The sequence below is a fragment of the Mercenaria mercenaria genome, unplaced genomic scaffold (assembly GCF_021730395.1).
Source record: "Mercenaria mercenaria strain notata unplaced genomic scaffold, MADL_Memer_1 contig_656, whole genome shotgun sequence".
NCBI lineage: Eukaryota > Metazoa > Mollusca > Bivalvia > Venerida > Veneridae > Mercenaria > Mercenaria mercenaria.
Genome location: NW_026463544.1, coordinates 10,812 through 32,224, shown reverse-complemented (window position 1 = coordinate 32,224; position 21,413 = coordinate 10,812). Strand labels below are relative to the sequence as shown.

The 21,413-nt window shown below is 33.9% G+C and overlaps 1 protein-coding gene across 1 annotated transcript; it reads left to right on the top strand.

Annotated features, from left to right (window-relative positions):
- Positions 1-1,716: 1,716 nt before the first annotated feature.
- LOC128554696 (uncharacterized) lies at positions 1,717-20,721 on the top strand (the record flags this gene model as incomplete). The annotated part of the gene is made up of 15 exons (XM_053536004.1): positions 1,717-2,223; positions 6,678-6,827; positions 7,329-7,599; positions 8,672-8,859; positions 10,953-11,231; positions 11,634-11,793; positions 12,182-12,409; positions 12,900-12,941; positions 13,235-13,359; positions 14,198-14,262; positions 14,805-14,965; positions 15,856-15,970; positions 16,337-16,368; positions 19,311-19,599; positions 20,104-20,721. Coding segments are annotated over 15 exons (2,682 nt in total), but the record flags the coding sequence as incomplete, so codon positions are not given.
- Positions 20,722-21,413: the final 692 nt, after the last annotated feature.

Here is a 21,413-nt window from a genome sequence, read left to right as displayed (position 1 = left end):
TTTGGGTGGTAATAATACTTGGCTGAGATATTATGCCCACAAACATTGTCAGCAAGTTTGGTGAAGATCGGATGAAAACTGTTTGACTTAAGAGAGCGGACAAGGCTAAATTCCCCGTTTTTCGAGTTATTCAAGGACTATAATCAGAGTGCCTGTTACAATTTGGCTGGTTATCAAAATGGCCGAGATGTTATGCCCACAAACATTGTCAGCAAGTTTGGTGAAGATCCGACGAAAACTGAATTAGAGAGCAGACATGTTTTGGATGCTGACCGCCTGTCCGCTGCCATTCATAATCTTCTCCATTTTGTTTCTTAACCGTTAAATAAAAACTGCTGAGGTAGCTATTCAGACAGTCAGGGCTGATATCTTCAAATTTCTAGGTTTCGTCCGGAACGGCTTCTTTTAGCGACTTTACAAATATTCCAACATCTGATGATCTTTTTTACTGTATTTTTAAGTTTTTGATTATTAACGAACGTTTTAATATCTAAATCAGATAGCATTGTTATCACTTGAATCGTTTTTGTGTGTACTCAAATTAAATCCAGATTTCAAGACGCATAATCAAGCTCTATACATAGAGCGCCTACTTCATCCGATTTACATTCGGAACATTTTCACGCGTTTCGGACTTTGTCGTATGTTTAACATGGGACTGTTGAAACGTCCAAATACAGAAAATACAGGATTGTTTGTACGCGCGTGCGTCCAAATACAGAAAATACAGGATTTTTGTACGCACGTGCATCCAAATACCGTAATATATTGTACGGTCTCGTGTTGCAAATGAACGTTCGCGATTGGATAGATAAAATAGATATTCTATGTGCAGAGTTTGATTATCATCTTGAAATCAAGATATTCCCAAATAGAAATTACATAGATCTAGATCTATACAGATATAATTGGAAGAAAATCTTATTGGTTGGAAAAATCTATTATTTTGTCACAGGTTGAGAAAATTTTGAATGGCAGTGGCTAGGGGTCTGGTAACCGGACCTCTAGACAACCTGTACAGGCAAAACTGCAAATTTAGCCTTGTCCGCTCTCTAAATCCAACAGTTTTTATCCGATCTTCACCAAACTTGCTGACAATGTTTGTGGGCATAATATCTTATCTCGGCGTATTATGTGAACGACCGTGGCAGCGGGCAGGCTGTCGGCATCCAAAGCATGTCCGCTCTCTAATTCAGTTTTCATCGGATCTTCACCAAACTTGCTGACAACGTTTGTGGGCATAATATCTCAGCCAAGTATTATAACCACCCAAATCGCCAAATGGCTGTTGTAGGGAGGTTGCACCATATAATTCATTTAATACTGATACGCAGAAAAAACAACATTAAATGAATTATATATAATACGTATGAAGTTAAATAAATATAGAATAAAAAGGTTATTTAGGGCCTAACATTGTTCTGTATAATATATGTGCACTCGTACCAAGCTGGGAAAATACAGAAAAGGCAGGAATACAATATTCAATGAAACATTTTTAATTTTAACTAAGATAAAATAGATATAGAATAAAAAGGTTATTTAACATTGTACTATACAATACGAGATATATTTGGACGAGTACCCAGCTGAGAAATTCATATTGGACGAGCCGCTAACCTAATAGTGTTCTACCACGAATCTTTTGTTTGATAAAGTATGAGATATTTATTTTTCGGAAAAAGAAATGAACTGTACTAACTGATTCCTTCACAGATTTATCTTCCATTTGGAACGGCCGTCAGGGCTAGAATAGATAACCAGCCATACATGGGACTAGAAGGTGGGAAGGTTTTGGACATCAGCATCCTACCATCGGTGCATGACAAAAATGGTAACAGTACAGGCTTATGTGGAACGTTAAATAATAAAAAAGACGATGATTTCCAACACAGAGACGAAAGAATTGGAACGCTTAAAGATAGGACAACTTTCATAAAGAGTTGGAGAGTAATGCAGAATGAAAGTTTATTTACTGCAAATGTGGATAGCATGCAGTTAGAGCATTGGGTATTTCCAATGTGCACGTGTAAAGAAACTGAGAAAGGAAGTCCACTCTCATGCGACAGAAGTGTATCAGACTGTACACCTGGTATAAGAACTGGACAACACAGTTGTGGGGAAGTGTCATCCCGACGTTCCGTTAGATCTTTGGCAAGGCGACCTAGGATTCCATTAGTGCGGCAGACACGACACTACGAAATGCGACATAAAATAATCAAAGTAAGTTTCATCATATGATTTTCCTTTGTTAAACCTTAATACATTGATCAAATTCATCATTCGTTTGTTTTCATGTTATGTTACCTTTAAAAGCTGATGTGTAGCTATGCAGTTTTTATTTTTACTTAAAGCGGATCGTATTCTACTGAAAATGCGATACCATCGTTTATAGACATTGTAGCCATGACATGAAAATAATACTCCGTATACTTATTAGTATGAATAAGTACTTGTAGTTACTACAAAATCCAGAACGCTGAAACAGTTATGTTAGGTAATGGTCAAATTGTAGCTGATAACGAGAGCCATTCAAATAGTTATGACAATCGCGCGCTTCTGTAAAAGTTTGACATGCAAGAAACTCGTATTTTACATGGATGATATATAAATGACTCCTTTATAGTGTTACGTCTAAGGGTATCAATTTCTTGTTACTTAAAATTCTGTAACAAAAACAGCATCTGTTAGCAATACAAAGTAAATTATGAAAAGTAACAATTCTTATATCTTAAAATATTAACAAGTTGTAATTAAGTATGTGCTTTGCACAATTTGATGATATATTTGGACTAAAATAGAGCCAAGTCGTTTCACACGTTCCGCGATACACTGGCAATTGTAAGCAAGATATAGATTTCTATTTTGTTATTATGTTCTATTGTAGCTTGTTTCGTATATTTTAAGTTAACGAACACTTAATTGTCGTATGTATCAATGCAACCTTCACTGATATTTACCCGAAATTCCCAATGTTCATCTTAAAATATTTACAAGCTGTAAAGTCCAATTCTATTATTCATAAACAGTCAAAATCCTATTCTGGTCAAATTTAATTCGAATCAGTATAAAATAAATAAAAAAGATATTTCACAGGGAGTCCAAACTGAATTTAGTATATCCAAATGATATAAATCCTCTCTTAAAACATAAATGTTTATATCCATAATGTTAATGTAAATTCTTGTTACATTTTCAAACTAGTAATATTTTTTCATTACGAAATACAGGGAAGTTTTTCATTAAGATCTTACTGTAGGTACTCTCCTGTCCTCAGACTGCTTCCTATTTAAAGCGTCGTGAAGGGTTCCAGTACTTTCAAGTTTATCCAAGAATTAAAAGGAGACTTTTGAAATGTCCAAAATATCATAGACTTTAAACATGGGTGCAAGAATGTCACAATATATGCCCGACATATTCTAACAAGCAGGCTAAAAAGTTTCAAGAATAAGATATCGATAGTAAAATTTATACTAGCAACAAAGGGAAGTAATTCCACAAGAAATCAATATTATGTTTTTCTAAGTCCACAAGAAACTCCTACCAGATAGAGATACCTTAAAATACACATACAATTTGAAAGTAGCATCTATGTTGTACCACAGAAAAGTGATTCTTGGGGTTTCCCTACGGCCAGTTACAAAAAATTACAATATAAGGTATTTATAGTATCAACAAAGGAAAGTTAATCTTAAAAGAATGAAAGAAGTCCACACAAAAATCCTTACTTGGTATTGATAGGTCAAAATACACCTAACAAATTGGATATAACATGCATGCTGTACTACAAAAAAGTGGTCTCGAATTTCCCCCTACGGATAGTAATAATAAATTTTCAATATAAGCTATTTATAGAAACAACAAAGGGAAGTAATTCTATTCTAGGGACCTGGTTCTTGCGCATGACATTCTGTCTCATGATGGTGAACAATTGTGCCTAGTTAAATAAAACTCCCTCCATGCATGAAGAACAAAGAAATGATCCGGACTAAGTCATTCTTGTATCTGACTATTGACCTCTAAGTGTGACCTAAACCTTAGTCCTAGGGATCTGGTTCTTGCAAATGACAATCCGTCTCACAGTGGTAAACATGTGTGCCAAGTTAATTCAAACCCCTCTATGCATGAAGAATTAATGCTCCACATTAGGTTGTATCTGACATTTGACCTCTCAATGGGACCTTGACCTAAGACCTTTGGATATGGTTCTTGCGCATGACACTCCGTCTCATAATGGTGAACAATTGTGCCAGGTTACATTAAGATCCCTCCATGCATGAAGAAATTCTCTGGACAAAGTCATTCTTGAATTAGACAATTGGCCTCTTAATGTGACCTTGAACTTAGACCTGGGGACCTGATTCTTGCGCTTGACACCCTGACTCTTGACGGTGAGCATTTGTGACAAGTTACATCAAAAACCCTACATGCATGAAGAAGAAATGCTCCGCACAAAGTTTGTGGATGCCGCTCGCCAAGGGCGTTCCCATAATATGTCCCGTCTTTTAGACGGGCATATAAATAATTTTATAAGTTAGCAGTAAGTCATCAAGATTATAAGATTCTTTCACTGGTTGTAGGTGCAGATCGGAATTTCCGGCCTCGATGGTAACTGTTTGGGCGGTAACGATGCTCCAGCCGAGTTACCGCCAAAACAGTTACCCGAGAGCCGGATATTTCCCTCTGCACCAATAACCAGTGACAGAATCTTTTTCTTGCATACCGATATCAAGAAATAATAATAAAAATAAAATCAATCGAACGGCTTTCTTTTTAGAACTATTTCTTATAGCAGCGTATTTAAACAAAGCGCGGAAAAACAACGACCGTAAACAGAAAAGATGTCATGACGTTTCAAAGACAAGTAACAATGTTTAGTTCCGGTTTTGTTTTATCAGTTGCAGTGTAACGTTATGATTCTTTGATAAAATAACGTGTTTTGAATCGAGAAATATACTATCAGGAACAAGGAGGAACTGTTAAAGTATTGGATTTTTATTCCGTTTTTTTTTTTAAAAAATAACTACATAAATCTTCTACATATATGTAGTTCGTAATACGTCATATAAAGCACGAGGGTCATCTTACACCCCGGGGTGTAAGACGGACTTTTCCAGCACCGGTAAAAATACCGGAAATCCCCGTCTGGTATTCAAGAAATAAATATAATACAGTGAACGTAACGGGAATTGACATGTACAAAACAATAATTCTGCAAATATTTAGGTTCGCATCAGGTATAGTCGTTTACACTAAACAAAATACATGTAGCTATGAAAAGCGAACTAAATCTGATATTAGAGCGTACATTAAAGTACATTGTACGTTAGAAATACCTGCAAGGAAAATACCTAGTGAATTGTATGCTTCAAGTGGAAAGTCTGCAGTATCAGAGAAAATTGTTTACAGGTGGGTACGTTAATTCAAGCAGGCTGTTCCTAAAGACATCTAGTCTCGTCCTGGCAGTCCCAAAACAACAGTTACGTCGAAGAACATTCCTGACGTAAGCGTCTGACTGATGAAGACGCAAGGTAAACGATGTCCGAGAGCGTCTTTTCTTGGCATGTTAATGGGGAGAATTCGTGGGATTCTCACAAAACACATGAGTTTAACCCCAATCATGCTACACTACACCCATAAAACTTATTTTCATAATGTATACATGTTAACCCTCATCATGTTGGACACGATTGATTCTGCCTTTGCGACCAGTGTAGATCATTTTGGCAAGACCCCTTTACACAGTAGTACTATCCAAATTGAAAGATGGACAAGTTCATTATAGAAATTCATCAGGGTAAGGGTTAAGAAATGTAAATTTTGCCTGATGGGTACCTCACATGTTAGCCGAGGAGCAAATTTAGATCATCGCACAATGTCAAAGCTCCTAACTGGAGTTGAGACCTGGATATACACAGCATCGGGTTGACAATAGACAGTGGTTACTAAAAGGTAACTGTAGATCAGTAATTGCAAAAAGAGCTAAATTTGTCAAAAACGTTTTTGTATTCCATCTTTTTTAGCTCAATGGGTACTGTCGTACAAATTTCAACACCGGAAGAAAAGTCAGTCACTGGAAGGTTTTATAGAGACAAAAACTGAAAGCTATTAAACAAAAATATAAAATAATGCGTCCATGAACTTGTCCTTAGATGATCCATGACAACTGCGCCGCTGACAATAGTACCATCATTCAAAAGTTTCTGAGAGATGAAAAAGTATTACAATTTCGACAACCCTTTTCTTCATCAGATCTAAGTCCTTTGACCTTTTCCTCTTTCCAAGGCTGAAAAAGTTGCTAGCTAGGCGCAAATAGTTATTGAATACATATTTATTGAATACAATACAAGGGATTGACATCTCTTAATTATTTAAGACCATACAAAGGGTTGACTATTATGCAGCGTTTACCTTTTAGATTTCTTGACTGCAGAAGTGCAAAGAAGTCTGAAGTGAATACTTTGAAGGGAAAAATTAGACGTAAAGTATTTACATGTACTCAGACTGTGTACCATATTCTAACACGTTTGACATTATTTTAGAATCGCCCTCGTCTACATTAAGATCTTATTTCAATGTAACGGAAAATAATCTTTAAACAAATGTATATGCTATACAGGAAAGATCTTTTTAGAAATAATTACCTTCTGTGTATTGTTAACATAATTTAATTTTAGAAAGCGAGTGAGACTGTAACTTGGGACAACTTGACGGCAACTAAACATTGCAGGGAATATTTTTCGACGTTACAGACATTTCAGCTATGCAACAAAGTTCCCTCAACACATACTAATGTTTCAGAGCAAAATTGTGTTCTTGATATATTGGTAAGTAAAACAAAGTATGGCTGTATAACATTTTAAATATGATTTTAAGCAAATTATTGCCACAATGACATTTCAGCTTTGGCGGAAGACTCCGAGTGTTGGAGAAATTCATTTCACGAGTAATGCGTCTCGATATTGATGTTATGTTTGTGAATACAGAATCACCAATTTTCTGAAAGAATTCAATTGCTGATAGTATATCTAATTACAGCAGTCTTAAAAGTGTCTTCCAAAGAGAACATTATCAAGTTACCAGTTGATATGAAACAGCCAAACTTTTGGCTTAATACAAACAATATTGCTGATTGATAAGTATGAAGGCATTTTCTTTCCTTAAACAACTGTTTGATTATTTAATCGTAAACAATTTATAAACGGCGATTTCAAATATTTGATAACACTTTTGATGACACTTTGTGATTACTTTATGCGTCTTTCATGTCCGGCTGGCTAAGAAAAGGTCAAGATTCTTCAGTAGGTTAAAGGAATAATCTTTTCCAGTTAACTAACTCTTCCGAATGGATAGATATATCGAGACAATCAATGTTGGATACCTGTCAGAGTGAAATTCATAGAAATGCCAGTGTCAGACAACAGTTAGTAGAAAAAGCCAAAAACGCAACATCAGAGGCAGAAGCTGGCTTACATACAGGGACTACTATCCTTCCCCCAACTGAAATAAAGAAAATAGAAGATGTAGAAAAAGCCATCAAAACAATCAAAGAAATCGCATGTTTGAACGATTGTTTTGGTAATGGGAATTGTTCAAACGGTAATTATGTTTCGATGAAGCAAAATGTAATTATCTCATTCGTCCTAGTTTAGAAATAAATATATATATATATGAATTTGAATTAAACTGCCAGACTGTTCTACATTTATATTACAAACACCTTTATTTGACATCGTGTATATTTAGGTAGGCAAATAGAAGTTTAGTTGTGGAAGTCCTACTTGTACTGCAGTCACAATAAACAATGAAGTGAGAAGAGGAAATATACTCAACATCTTTTCTAACTCCACTTCTGATTTTTTTGTTTTATCTCTGCCAAATGTTGACAGATTTGATTGAAATTTGTACACTATGTTTTTTTTTATTATTTATGATTATCTTATTGTAATAAAACATTACAATGGTAATAGTCTGAAGTAAACTCGTTTTACAGTAAGAGTAACAATAAGGTAACCCTTATATCAAAAGTCACATAATAAGTAAATTCCAAATCACAGCAGTACACTTTGAACCTATGAATTTGATGGATTCCAAATTATTATGTACTGAATGTTCAACTCCTTAGATAAAATGGAATATCCGTCAATATTTTCATTATCAACATATTAATTTCAAGTTAGGTTTGTGACGTTACTAATGACACCACATTGATAGATTACGGGGAATCAAGAAATACATTTGCCTTTTAAAATTTTAAAAACTTGTGCATATTTCTCAATACAAATATGATAAACTATTAAATCACTGTTGCAGAATAGTATCCTATGTCAGGATAAGATCATATTCTATCCCTTGAACAGTGTAATATTGGCCGCAAAATTGTTTTATATTGCATATGGCACTACTTGCCGCATGGAAAACAGCACCAAGTTGCATTCATTATGTGACTTTTTATTTGTGAGTTACATTATTACAATTGTAACGAATATATGCAGAATTGATATCGCTGTTATCTTTTATTTAACTGAACTAATCATAAAACAAAAACACGGTGTGCAGTTAGAAAAATTGTTGAGTGTAGTTTCAGCACTGTCGGATTACATTGGCTATCCCTGTTATTTTTTATTCGGAACAAATCGGGTTGTCTCAGAAAATAAATAATCAATAATAGGTACTTGCGTGTGTGAGAGAGGATATGGTGCAGCAGATTGTTCTTTGGACATAAATAAACCACCACGTTTACAAGGGATTCTTGACGATGGATATTGTGATGAAAAGCTCGCTGACTGCACGCATATTTATGTATTTGGGGAAATATTTGTTGGAACAAATCTGACATGTCGCTTAAAGAAATTCACGGTAAGTATTATATCAAATTTCTGTGCTATACAGATTACATTATTCTGAACAAACGATTGACTGTATGTCTTAAGTTAATGTAATCTTGAATTAATTTTACAAAAATTTAATAGAAGATTTTAGATTTGAAGCGTGAATATTTAGTAACGTAGTGTATTTTTTTCCGCATGCATTTGGTTCAATAAGTTATGTACGTAACAAAAATTTCATAGCTATATTTATTTCTTTGTGAAGTGGAAACGATCGATTGGCAACGGTAGTTAACAAACGACTCATTGTCAATTGAGTATCAGGCGTTGGCTGTAGAAAATATACGTTATAGTATTAAATCAGAATTGTTGCTGCTAATCCGACAACATCCTTGCTGATAATCCGACAACATCCTACGAGAGATTTGTTCACTTCAGTGCACGTTACAAAGTTGTATTAAAAAATGCATGAATGGCTGTCCACACACAATGGAAACTTTTATATCGTGATGCATTTTTTATGTCAAACACAACGATTATACCACACGAAGTTTTATTTGTATTCGCTATTGTTAGTGTTTATTATTCATTCCTTTGACAAGTTATGAAATATGAGAGGCAAAATCTATACAGATAATGAAGCAGTGTTTGAATATATTTCTGAATATATACTCATTTGATTTATAATCAAACAAGTAAATTCGATGAATTGGTGTCCCCTCCCGGATGGGTTTATGGTGAGAAATGGCAAAGAAATATATACGGCAAAAAAAAAAAGGATGTTAACATTTACATCTGAACTTAAAAGAACAAATGTCTGTAAGAGAGCACAACCAACTAAGAAATCCGGAACGTGGGTGGTGACGAGGGTGGCGTTGCAACTTCACATATTGGTAGATATTCATGGAAGGTTTGAAACATTAAAAACAATAGAATGAAAACGAAAATTGGTGACCGGGTGAGGGTACAAAACTTCACATGTTGATAATAAATATCGATGGTAAATAAAATATAAAAAAAAATGTTGGGGGTGTTGGGTGTGCATGATCGGGGTGGTTGGGAGTGTACAACTTTGCATGTTTATAAATGATCATGGGAGGTTTAAAGTTAACGTATTATGCCCATGATAGAATACCTCCTTTTTGAAGAGTATTCAATTCCTACCATAAACCTACTTTGACTGCAATTTTCAGGGGCGCGTAGGTTCAAGACCCACTGGGACCAAATTTGTTTTTCTTTACCGGTATTTTCCTTTTTTTTAGTAAGTTTTTACTTCTTTCAAGACTTGTTATTGATTTATTGTACACAAGTGGAAAAACAATCATGTGATAAGCGATTTCTTGCTGTTCAACGTGAATTTACCTCTGAAACAGAAGATGTAGAGTTAGATATCTTTAAAAATACTGAGTTTTATGCGGTAAAAGTTCTCTATTTTGTCTTCATTCTTTAGATTATATCTTGTGGAAGAAATGAAGGTATGTTTAACTTCTGCCCCAAGGTTATTTTTAAATGAAGTGAACACAATGTAAAACAAACCCGCATGATTCGACCTTAATTTTTCAATGTTGGAGTTAGAATTCTGTCTCATTAAATCCGTTTTGAAACACCCTAGAAAAAATGATATCGACAGTTTTATTTTATGTTTTATAATTGTTTACCAATAGTTTGATGCTTCTTTTTCAAAAAAAAATAAGAAAAGAAAGATAAATTGTGGGATGGGGTGGGGATATGTCTCCGGGCGGACGAACGGACGGACGCCCCCACAATTGCATATTAGGTGATACTTTTCCATTGAAAAGTGTGGACAGTGGTTACCTCATTGATGTAATACGGAATGAACCTAATGATTACCTTACTCTAACCCTAACACCAAAAATACCACCTAATACCCAAATGTGTGCTCTGACGGACAGACGGACGAACAACGCCAAAAGGCAGAGGGATAACAATAGACAATGTAGCTAAGATATTGCACGACCTTGTCTTCTTTATTTTCATTGAAAAAAGTCCTATTTGTATTTCAAAACTTTTTAAATACTCAAAATAATTTTAGTCTGGAGCATTAGCTTTTTATAGCAATTTTAAGACCGGCGTCCTAGAGTTTTAAATGATATTTTATTTAAGATGGCGGTAAATAAACCACGAGTCAACACGCAGAAATTTCATACTAAGGGAACAGCTGAAACATTAGTTGAAGCGATGTGTCCTATTGAACACCTTAGTACATCAAGACGACGGCGATCAAACAGTGGCCAGCCACCATCTGATTTTGTTCATGGTTACGAAGTATCTGTAAGCAACGACGGAACGAACTTTGGGAACAACACCCTAGATGTTTACGTTTTTGACTCGACTTGTCAATCGTATACCAACGGGTCTATGGGGATGATTTTTGACTTGAAGGTTAGAATTAATCTGAAAGTGAAGTATATTAAGAGGAATTTAATTTAAAATGGTAAAAATAGAGTTTTGCATATGTTTTTTCTGTACATTTTACATGACTGTATATTTTACGTTCTTTCAACGGCGCGTACATGTACTTGTATTCGGACATTGAATATGTAACGAAGGCCGTCTTAATGGTTTTAAAAAGGAAGTAAGAAACATTTTTCATGCAGGATTTAGATTTGCTCAATTGTAACTAAGGCATAGAGCACTCCAGAAGAATGAACATTTGTTTAGATGACCGGAGGCTTATGAAAATAAACATTTATAATTGTAAGAGGAATCATTCTTCAGTGTAAAACTTATCTAAATTGATTTGTATTGTTAAGCCTTTTTAAAATATTGTCACACATGTTACAGGATGGCTACTGTCATATTGAAGGTAAATGTGTACAAAACGGGACTCTCAGTGTAAAACAGACAATGATATGTGACACAAGAGCGGCTAAGTTTAAATGGACAGTGGTACCTACAACAACTCAGGTACCTGTTACGGCAAATAAGGCATCGACCTTTTTTGGTAACTTTATTATAGATTCATCTATATCATACACCCTTACATGTGATAGACAATAAAATGTTGATACTAAAATGATAAAGTTTTTCTTGTGGAAAAAATGTCATTTCAGGATAACTATGACGCAGGCGATTATTATGTTTTTGTTTTGTTTCGTAAAGCACCATACGCTTTAACAAATTAAGATATTGTAGTGTTCTATCTCGTACTTGTAGTTCTAAAAATTATTGTTATATAGAATCAGTTTTTTATTTTTTCTTTAACATCATACTTTTTTAAATATTTACCTACTACATTAAATCTTTCAAAACGTAGAAATAAAATTGCATTTTTCTTTATTTTTGAAACAATTCTTTGATTTTGCTGTCAAATTATTGATATTTCATTGAAGAAATCACTAAGTGTGGTTGCAATGTTAACAACACTGATTCATGTCTTGGCACAATATGCAAATGCAAAGCTGGTTGGACTGGACAGAAATGTGAAAATGATGTTAATGAATGCGACACTGATCCACCTGTTTGTGACAAAGAAAATACCGGTTGTCAAAACGCACCGGGAAGTTACGACTGTCTTTGCCTAAGAAACTTCCGAAAATCAGAGAAAGGAATTTGTGAAGGCAAGACACTATAATGAATGCTCATAGTCAGATAAGCTGATAAAAGTTTCTTATTTTTTTCAAATGTAATTATATATTACTCGTATGATACACACACACACACACACACACACAGATTCAACAAGACAGATAGTTCAGTGGGTGCTCGTCATTTGTCTTTCTGGATAATCTTATATCTTGGTGAGAGTTTCACTAGAATGAAGACTGTGTAGCTAAATATTCTGTGTCAAAACGTTGATAGATATCAAAAAAAGGTTGTGATACAGATATTATTGCGGATATAACTTTATTTACATGGTGATAAAAATTATAAGTAAGAAAATTAGAAAGTAATATTATCGGAACGTTTGGTCAAAGATCAATACTCAAAAGTGCTTGAGAAAGGTTTACACGAAGGTTATCATTGTATGTTTTTATTCTTGATTAATATTGCTAATATAAAATAGTACTCATAATAATAATATCTTTCACGTCTTTGTATCAATTCTAGAGTACACAGAAACAGACCCAAAAGCAACGATAGCTGAAATAGGTCAGTATATATTTTTTAACAAATGTAAGCAAATTGTAATAATATGTTAAATAAGTTTACGCATCCAAAACGGGAATGACTGTCGGATACTGGTAGAGTATATTTTCAGATATCCATATGTAAGTGTTACACTAAATTATAACAATACAATTATATGTCTTACACAAAAATTTAGTTATCTTGCTCTTCTGGGGCTTTATCTAAATAAAAACATTCAAGCACATCCACAAAAGAAAATCAGAATATTACGAATTGTACTTTTTGATTTGAACATTGTTTTTCTCAAAATTCAGAAAAGTCAGAACCAGACCGGGCGGCGTTTAAAGTAGAAATGACGATTGATATAACTTTAAGCAGCATGTATAACCTCGATACAGCAGAGACATACCAAACGTATTTGGATGGGACGAAGAATGCCGTAGGTAGCATTCCATTTTGGTTAAATAGCTAAATTTGTACGTGAAGAAGCATTTCATTTTGGTCATTTAGCTAAATTTTTGTGTAAAGAAGCATTTCATTTTGTTTAATAGCTAAATCGTTATGTAAAGCAGCATTTCATTTGGTTAGATTGCAAAATCTTTATGCAACGAAGCTTCATATTGGTCTAACAGCTAAATCTTTATGTAAAAAGCAAATTTTTGCATTGTAATTCATTTAATTAAAGCACAAAAGTAACTATATAGCCAAATCAAAAGGTGTTGCTTTTCTAAGTACAGGTTTTCCCAATAGTCCCAACAAGTAATAATGGAAATTACCTGCACTTGAAAACTTGCACGCCGAAATGATGCTATAAACGAGCTTTCAGAAATGAAGCAAGGTCTTACATGATGCTGTCTACAAGCATGTTTTTGGGAGAACTGACGCAAGTGCTGAAATGATGGTGTGCACGCCATTCCTAGGCGAAAAAAAGACCAAAACTAGAAGTTAGAAGTTAGATACAGGGTCTTTTATGCACAAACCGTTTAAAGCTATATAGCCAATGCAGCCTAGAAAGTCATTTCATATTTTAGCTATAATAGGACTACATTCAATTACAATGAATAGTTGTTAGGATAATATTGTAACGGAAGTTTCGGCCTAACACCTCTCAAACATATGTACATATTACTAACAATATCACAAATTTCAAATCAATTCATGGAAGTTATATAGAACTGTATGCATTTAGTTGCCCCCTTTTAAATCTTACATCATGAGCATGCTTAGTCTAGAGGATGACCCTTAACATTATTCTAGTTTAACAAAATCATTTCTAGTTGAAGCAATACTACCAGAAGAAACTTGGAATTGGACTTAAAGACGTAGTGATTATTTCTCTTCGGTAAGTGCACACACACACACATATATATATATATATATATATATACATTGTCTCTAAAATTTTAAATTGTATTAAGTGGGCGGTTGTCGATACATATCATTTAACGTTAAGGCCAGTTTAAACACTGGAATCTTTGTTTGATTTTTAAAAGATAAAAAGTATACGGCTTGAATTCCCAGAAGCACCGAGCACCCCAAACACAGCTATAGAGCCACGCAATTGCAGAGTAGGCCCACTACAAAAAAAAGCTGTAACGGAAAAATAGTATTGATGGGTTGCTTCAAAATCCAACAAGTACATTTTGATTTCATGCAAAAAAAAAAAAAACAGAAGAAAAAGGGGGAGGAAGGGGTAGGGTTAGAAAAGGGGGCATGAAAGGGGTCTTGGTCAAAAACAGAAAATCTTGTAAGTTAGTTTTAGCTGGAGGAAACACCGTCATCATTGGAAACGTTATCTAGTAATTCGTTCGATTTAGCTATATAACTGATTTATATATATATGCAGCAGATGTATAATACAATACATCATTTCATCGGTTTTAGGCGAGGTAGTCTTATTGTTCAGCACGCTGTTATCGTGAAATCAGAGGAATACGTCATAAAGGCACTGTCTGTTGCCATTGCTACGCTGTCTAATGGTGAAAAGATTGAACTTTTTGGGAAGACTTACCGTGCATGTAAAGTGAAGATAGAGAACAACTATGGTAAGTTTACAGTATAATTATGTATTCGGAAATTAAATAACTATGCTCTGTCCTCTAAATAGTCTCACTGTCCCACGTGAAGTGGCTAATTTGTCATGTGATGTTAAAATGTTTCAAAGAATTCTGCATCGAGGCATCTTCATTGGCTTGCACAATATCTATCTTAACATGCGATTATAAACGTTTAATCATGTTTCTTGTGTTTAGGTTGTAGCCTTTCATAGATATTGTTTAAATTTTGTGGAAAAACTTTGTCAGTTTGGCTTGAAGGAAAGTACTACGCTAATCTAGTGGGAACAATAATTTCATTTTTCAGATATTATTTTGAAATAGTTTTAAAGCAAATGCAAATAAAGTTATTCTAGTTGCTTATATTCATTTATGGTCGGGATATTTAATATATCTTTATGACTTGCTTTTAAAAGTTTACTTTAAATAAAATCAGTATAATATTGAAATTAACTTAAAGTTGGCTAGATAAAGCTGTGACACTTTTGTTGAAAACGAAAACCCATTATAAATGAAAAGTATATTATATGTTTTATAGTCACAAAGGGAGTCGTTATGTATGAAAATTAAAGCATTAGAGTTAAAGCATTGTGGTATTCTCGAAGTAGCACAAGGATAATGAAAAAGTTAGAATAAAACATAATCTGTACAGTTTCGTCTAAAAGTTCAAAATCTTGTTGTGTCTGGTAACATATTTTTAAAGATAGTTCGACTGGCATGGAAAGATCCAAATAAATTTAATAGATGATTAAAAAGAGATCATTTTAATAGGTTCGGATTGATATTTATTAGTCGAAATATACACGCTATTTGAATACATAAAATATTTGGGAAGCCGACGCCGGTTTTATTTATATTTTTTTCATTTTCGTAATTTTTAGTTGGAGTTGAAGGTGACAGTTACAAGGAGTTCACACATTGTAAAATCTATACTAGTTTGCACCCCTGTAAGGAACAGGATAAGTGTGTGCTAGAGAACGGGGCTCCCATATGCAAGCAAGTTCAAACTTTTAGCTACTTTTCATGATTAATATTAATTTTAAAAACTAACAACGTTCCATATCTTAAATAATACAAGGAGGGCCACCTCCACCATTAAAGCGTAAAAAGTCGCATATAACTTATAACGTTTGTCGTTGCGACGTTCAGCCTAACAAAAATATCTTAAATATCTGATATTAATTAATCTATTAATCAAATCTATTTATCTACGTGTTAAGTATTTAAATAGTTAGAAATCCCTATGATACATGAAATTAACATTTTATAGATGCATGTCATACGTCAATAACGACGTAGAATAGGCTTGCGAATTTCATGTCTGTTATATTTAAGCTACTCATGTGTTTAAATCTTTTGCAGAAGAATACCAGAAGACGCTGATGACAAAGGAGGTAGGTTAAAGATTTTAACTGAATTATCTTTATGTCTGTTAATCTTTTTATCTTTATGTAACATTTGGCCTGTGTCAAATGTATAACTGTCACTGTAAATGTAAGACTGACGTGCCATACACCGGTTTAAGTCGCCTTTTATCTTTGTAACTTACTAGTGACTGTCCAAAAGTCGTGTTTTGAGGGTATGTACAGAAATTGTTCCATAAAAATGATTCTGTTTAAGAAAAAATAGAAAGATCGATGCTATTACTACAAGAATATCTCTGCAAACGATAAAAAGAATGTACAAACGTGTACGACAACTTTCTTTATTACAGAACAATTGTATAAAATAGTCATTTCCGCTTATTTTATGGGATATGTAACATTCGGACTATAAAACACAGACATGTAAATCAGCTGTTTTCATTAGTTCCTTAGTATACATTTATGATTCTTTGGGCTTGCCTTTCATATACACTTCCTTGAGCAATTGTTTTAGTTTTATATACCAGGCCTTCGCTAAACAGCACGTGTTAGGGATTCATCTGTCGGGAATAACGTTTGTTTACCATGTCCAGTGACTTTTGAACTTTGTGGGGGCTGTGATTGAACCTAGGTTCACACCATATACCTGATTAAAGCCCAAGTGATGTTTTTATTTTAACTGACCTTTCCATAACGGTGTCCCAGTATGTTCGTTTCTTTCTCATTGTTTATACGTGGTATTGTGTGTGTGCGTGCATGCATGCATGTTATTAGTGTGGACATCGTTTTATACGCCACTGCCGTGGGATTTGAGGTCTGCGTTCTTGGAACATATTTTTTTCTTTTGGAATTATCATTGTGATTTTAACGGATATAAGTTGGGTTTTTATTGAACTGATTCTTGGGACGTTCAATAAAAAGCTTCCGATCGTTGAAAATTCAAAACTGATATTTAAAAAAGCGTGTCATATGAAAATGTATGGTCGTGAAACCCACGAGCGAGGGATTGTACGGCCAATACCTTAACCTACTAGACAACCGCTCCCTTTAACTTAACATCACACAAATGATTATTTAGGGACAGCATGAAATGATTTAACTGAAATTTAACGTTGTATTTTTGTTATCATCATATTAACCACTGTGTTCTTGTGGTACACGGGTATTGTGGACGTTCAATTACTGTGACAACATAGATATCATTATTGTAGAATTGGATTTGTATTAGATAGCTGAATTACAACTAACTTGTTCCTGGCTTCTGCATGAACATGTCGCAGGTGAGAAAAATGTGCAATCAGTCCTGGGCTCGAATCCGGGACCCCTTGCTTACTGGGCGAGTGCTCTACCGACTGAGCTAAACGATTGCCTGACACATATTCTCTCCTTTCGTGACCAAGTTCGTACTGTGACATACACTCCCACAAATTGAAAACTCGTCCTCGAGTTCCGGAGGTACATAATATTGCATGCGTCGTAAGACTGACCAAGCAAGCATGCCACGGCCATGTTGGGCGCCAAATATCACAGGGTGAGAAAATGTGCAGCCAGACCAGGACTCGAACCCGGGGCCTCAGAATACCGTTCCAGTGCTCTACCGACTGAGGTACCCGGCCGCCTACACACTTTCTCCCTGTTTAATATTCAAGTCCTTTTCCGTGACAAACACAGGAAAAATAATGATCATCTAGTAGTTTCAGCTATTCTTTATGCAATGATTGTATCGTGACATTAGTACATGTTTTCTCGTGGAATGGCCTTTTTATGAGTGCTATGATCAATGATAATAGTTATTTTAGCTGAATTTCAAAAGTTGACCCGTTCGGAATTTAGCGTTTCTAAATAATTGATATTTACTCCATTCAAACATTCCAGAATAAGCTAGCTAAATTTCTGTCCCAGCAATATGTCTAGCATGATTGGCAAATCAAAACTATCTTACCTGATAATAATTATATTGTGAAATCGGAAAATTTTCCCAAAATGCACTTTTTACTTATGCACACTCTATTGTCAAGCAGCTACTTATGAAGTACGTATTTTATGTGAATTTTCTGTTGAATGTCTTTGTACTTAATCCAGTGTTACCTTTAAATGAACGCTTGGCTTGGTGCATTTTACATTTCTGCATGCTTATCGATTATTTGTTTGTAAAAAAGAGTAAGGTTTATCATTCATGCAAACTTTAGCCAGTAGTACATTTTACATAAGTACCGCCACCAGCAGCATGGTGTCCACAACGAGACAGAATTTCTCAATAATTGCTATACCTGCCCGAAAGCGAAATCAGTCAATTTGGAAAATGTTGAATGTTTATAGTGTCGAAATGTATTGTCTTAAGGTTTGTTCTATGTTTCCTTCGTACGTTTTAAATTATGGTTTTTCATGAAAAAAATTAAACCAAAGCATATATTTATTTTCATTTAATTAGCAGTACAAATTAAAATGTACATACGTAACAAACAGATGCCTGTATTTGAAAATAACAAAATTAAATCAATTAAAATATATTGTAAGCGTAGTACTTAATAGTAGTAAATGTGTTTAAAAAACGTATTAATTGTATGATATGGTGTTTACTGCAAACTAAACTTAGTCTAGCAATTTTCAGTGAGCGCACAATCATTCAGTTGCTTGGAATTTATGTGTGTTCGATAATTGTTAGACCTGTAAAATAGAATTACAAAATTAGTACTGTATTTTTACGATACATATATCCAAGGTAGTAGGCAGTGGAAGTGTGTAAAGTGGCATTTGTGATAATCCATTTGTAAACATGATTTATGTCGGCTTATTTACATCCTCTGACGGTATAATATTTACACCTTGTCTGCTACATAAATGAAAAACAGTATATTTGAAGTAAATGACTTAAACAAAAATATTTAAACTCATGATTAGTCACTTTATATTAAGGATCTTCTATTACAAGATTAAATAATTATAGTATTACAACAATTTTCTTCAAACAGGCGATACGAACCTGGTGGTTGTTATTTCGTCAACAGTCGGGGGTGTCTTGGTCATTATTATATTCGCACTTGTGCTCGTCATATGTTGTAAAAGAAAGAAAGACAAAAACAGATTAGAAAACCACCAACACACAAGTGCTCAAAATGAATACAACGATGTGAATAGTAGGGAAATGGTACAAATTCCTCGAGCTAAACGTTATTTGGACGGCAAAACAGCCCATGACAATCCAACATTTGAACATGAGTCCAGAGATTCTGCACTTGCAGATACGACACTTGATTCTAGGTATGAATAAATTAATGCGGGTAGTACTGACTAATTTATAAACTTCAGCGAGACTGTCGTAAGTGACAGATTTACGAAAATGTCATATTTACAGGTCATAGGTAGAATTTTTCACTGAATACATTTTTATAGGTGAAGTTATTGTTTATTCCAGACAAGATACATATGGAAATCTAAATGCTTATTTGATAACTAATTACTTGTTTCTTTAAATTATTTTATGAAAATGATTTGTTGAAAATATATTAATAACAGAAATATTTCTATATAATTATTAAAAAATCAAATACTGAATTTGAAAATGTATCAGTCGATGCCCTAATTATACGTTCTTCGAAACGCTCTCAAAAAATCAGCTATTATTCACATTTCATATTATATAGATAGAAGGTGTTCATACATATCTTAGTGTGTACGCTAGAAGTTTCGGACCTATTAAGATTTTTGATAGTCAATCTTCATATAGATAATTTCTTCTTGTTTCATTTTTCAATTTCGTTTCAGATCCGTCTACCAGGAAGGGTCATATTGTGAATCTGAGGATGGCTATGTTTATTATTTTGGAAAGAAGTGATTGGAAACAAGATACAATAGAATAGCAACTTTTTATTGTATGTTTGTCTATGTCCTGTTTTATATCTATTATTTTACAGACAATTTATGTCATGTTATAAAACTATTACAAAGAGCTATTTGGTGTAGCCATTTGAAACTTGTTTAATCATAAAGAGAAAATTAACATACCCTGTTTACTTTAATCACAATGTAAAGAGGAGGATTTAAGCTTTTCTACTAGTGTAAATTTTGTCTGGTTTAAAATTTAACCGTGTAGGAAGTATAAAAGTAAACATTCCTAATCCATTGAAGACACAGACACAGAAACTATGTCCCAAAGTGTGCTGATATCATATTATCCCATTTTATATTTCTTTTGAAAAGGTAATAATAATGTGTGTCAACAATTATTCACTTTCATGACACAAAACATATTTAATTTATTAGCTATGAAAAAAATGAAAAGGAAGAAAATGTTTAGTGTATTCTACAATATATATATATATATGGGATATTCAAGTTCTTTTCTTGAATGTGGTTTTATCAAAATAAATATTTCTTAAAAACTTCCATTTTCTGTTTAACATATACAAACTTGAGAGAAAACGTCATTTGTTTACACTCAGAACGAGCGACAACAACAACAACAATACATATTCGCACAGCCGAAATTTAAATGAAAAAGGTTATCTTTTAAATTACAGCATCACTGAAAATATTAAACATGAACATGCACTCGCACTTCCCGAGAATGTTGACCTATTGTTGCTTTTCTTTTGTTTTCTAGCGTTGGGGTTAGATACTATTAAACACAGAAATTATTCTTTGTTTCAATAAAATTCAGACTCCTCAGAACCATTTTAATATAGTATCTAGATATTCACCCAATCATAGACCTTTATCCACAAGATATTCATACATTGCTTAAAGAAAACGAAAATAATATAACGTACGTGATTTGAATTAGTAGTCACGTACCCTCATATTGTCGCATTGTAGACTCCGGTCCGCCAAATTAACACACCACTTTTGATCTCAAGTAAACAAGTAGAAAACATGCGATCAAAGCCTGAAAAGTGTCTAACATTATGTGAAATTCATTTCACTCGTATTTAACGAATAAAATGATGCTTTTCGGTCCCCTGTTTACGTGCAAATGCACGAAAAACGGAAAACAAATAGTATCTGTTTATTAAGGACTTTTTCCGACTACAATACAGAAGCATATTTCTGAATTAATTGCTGCTATAACCGAGTAT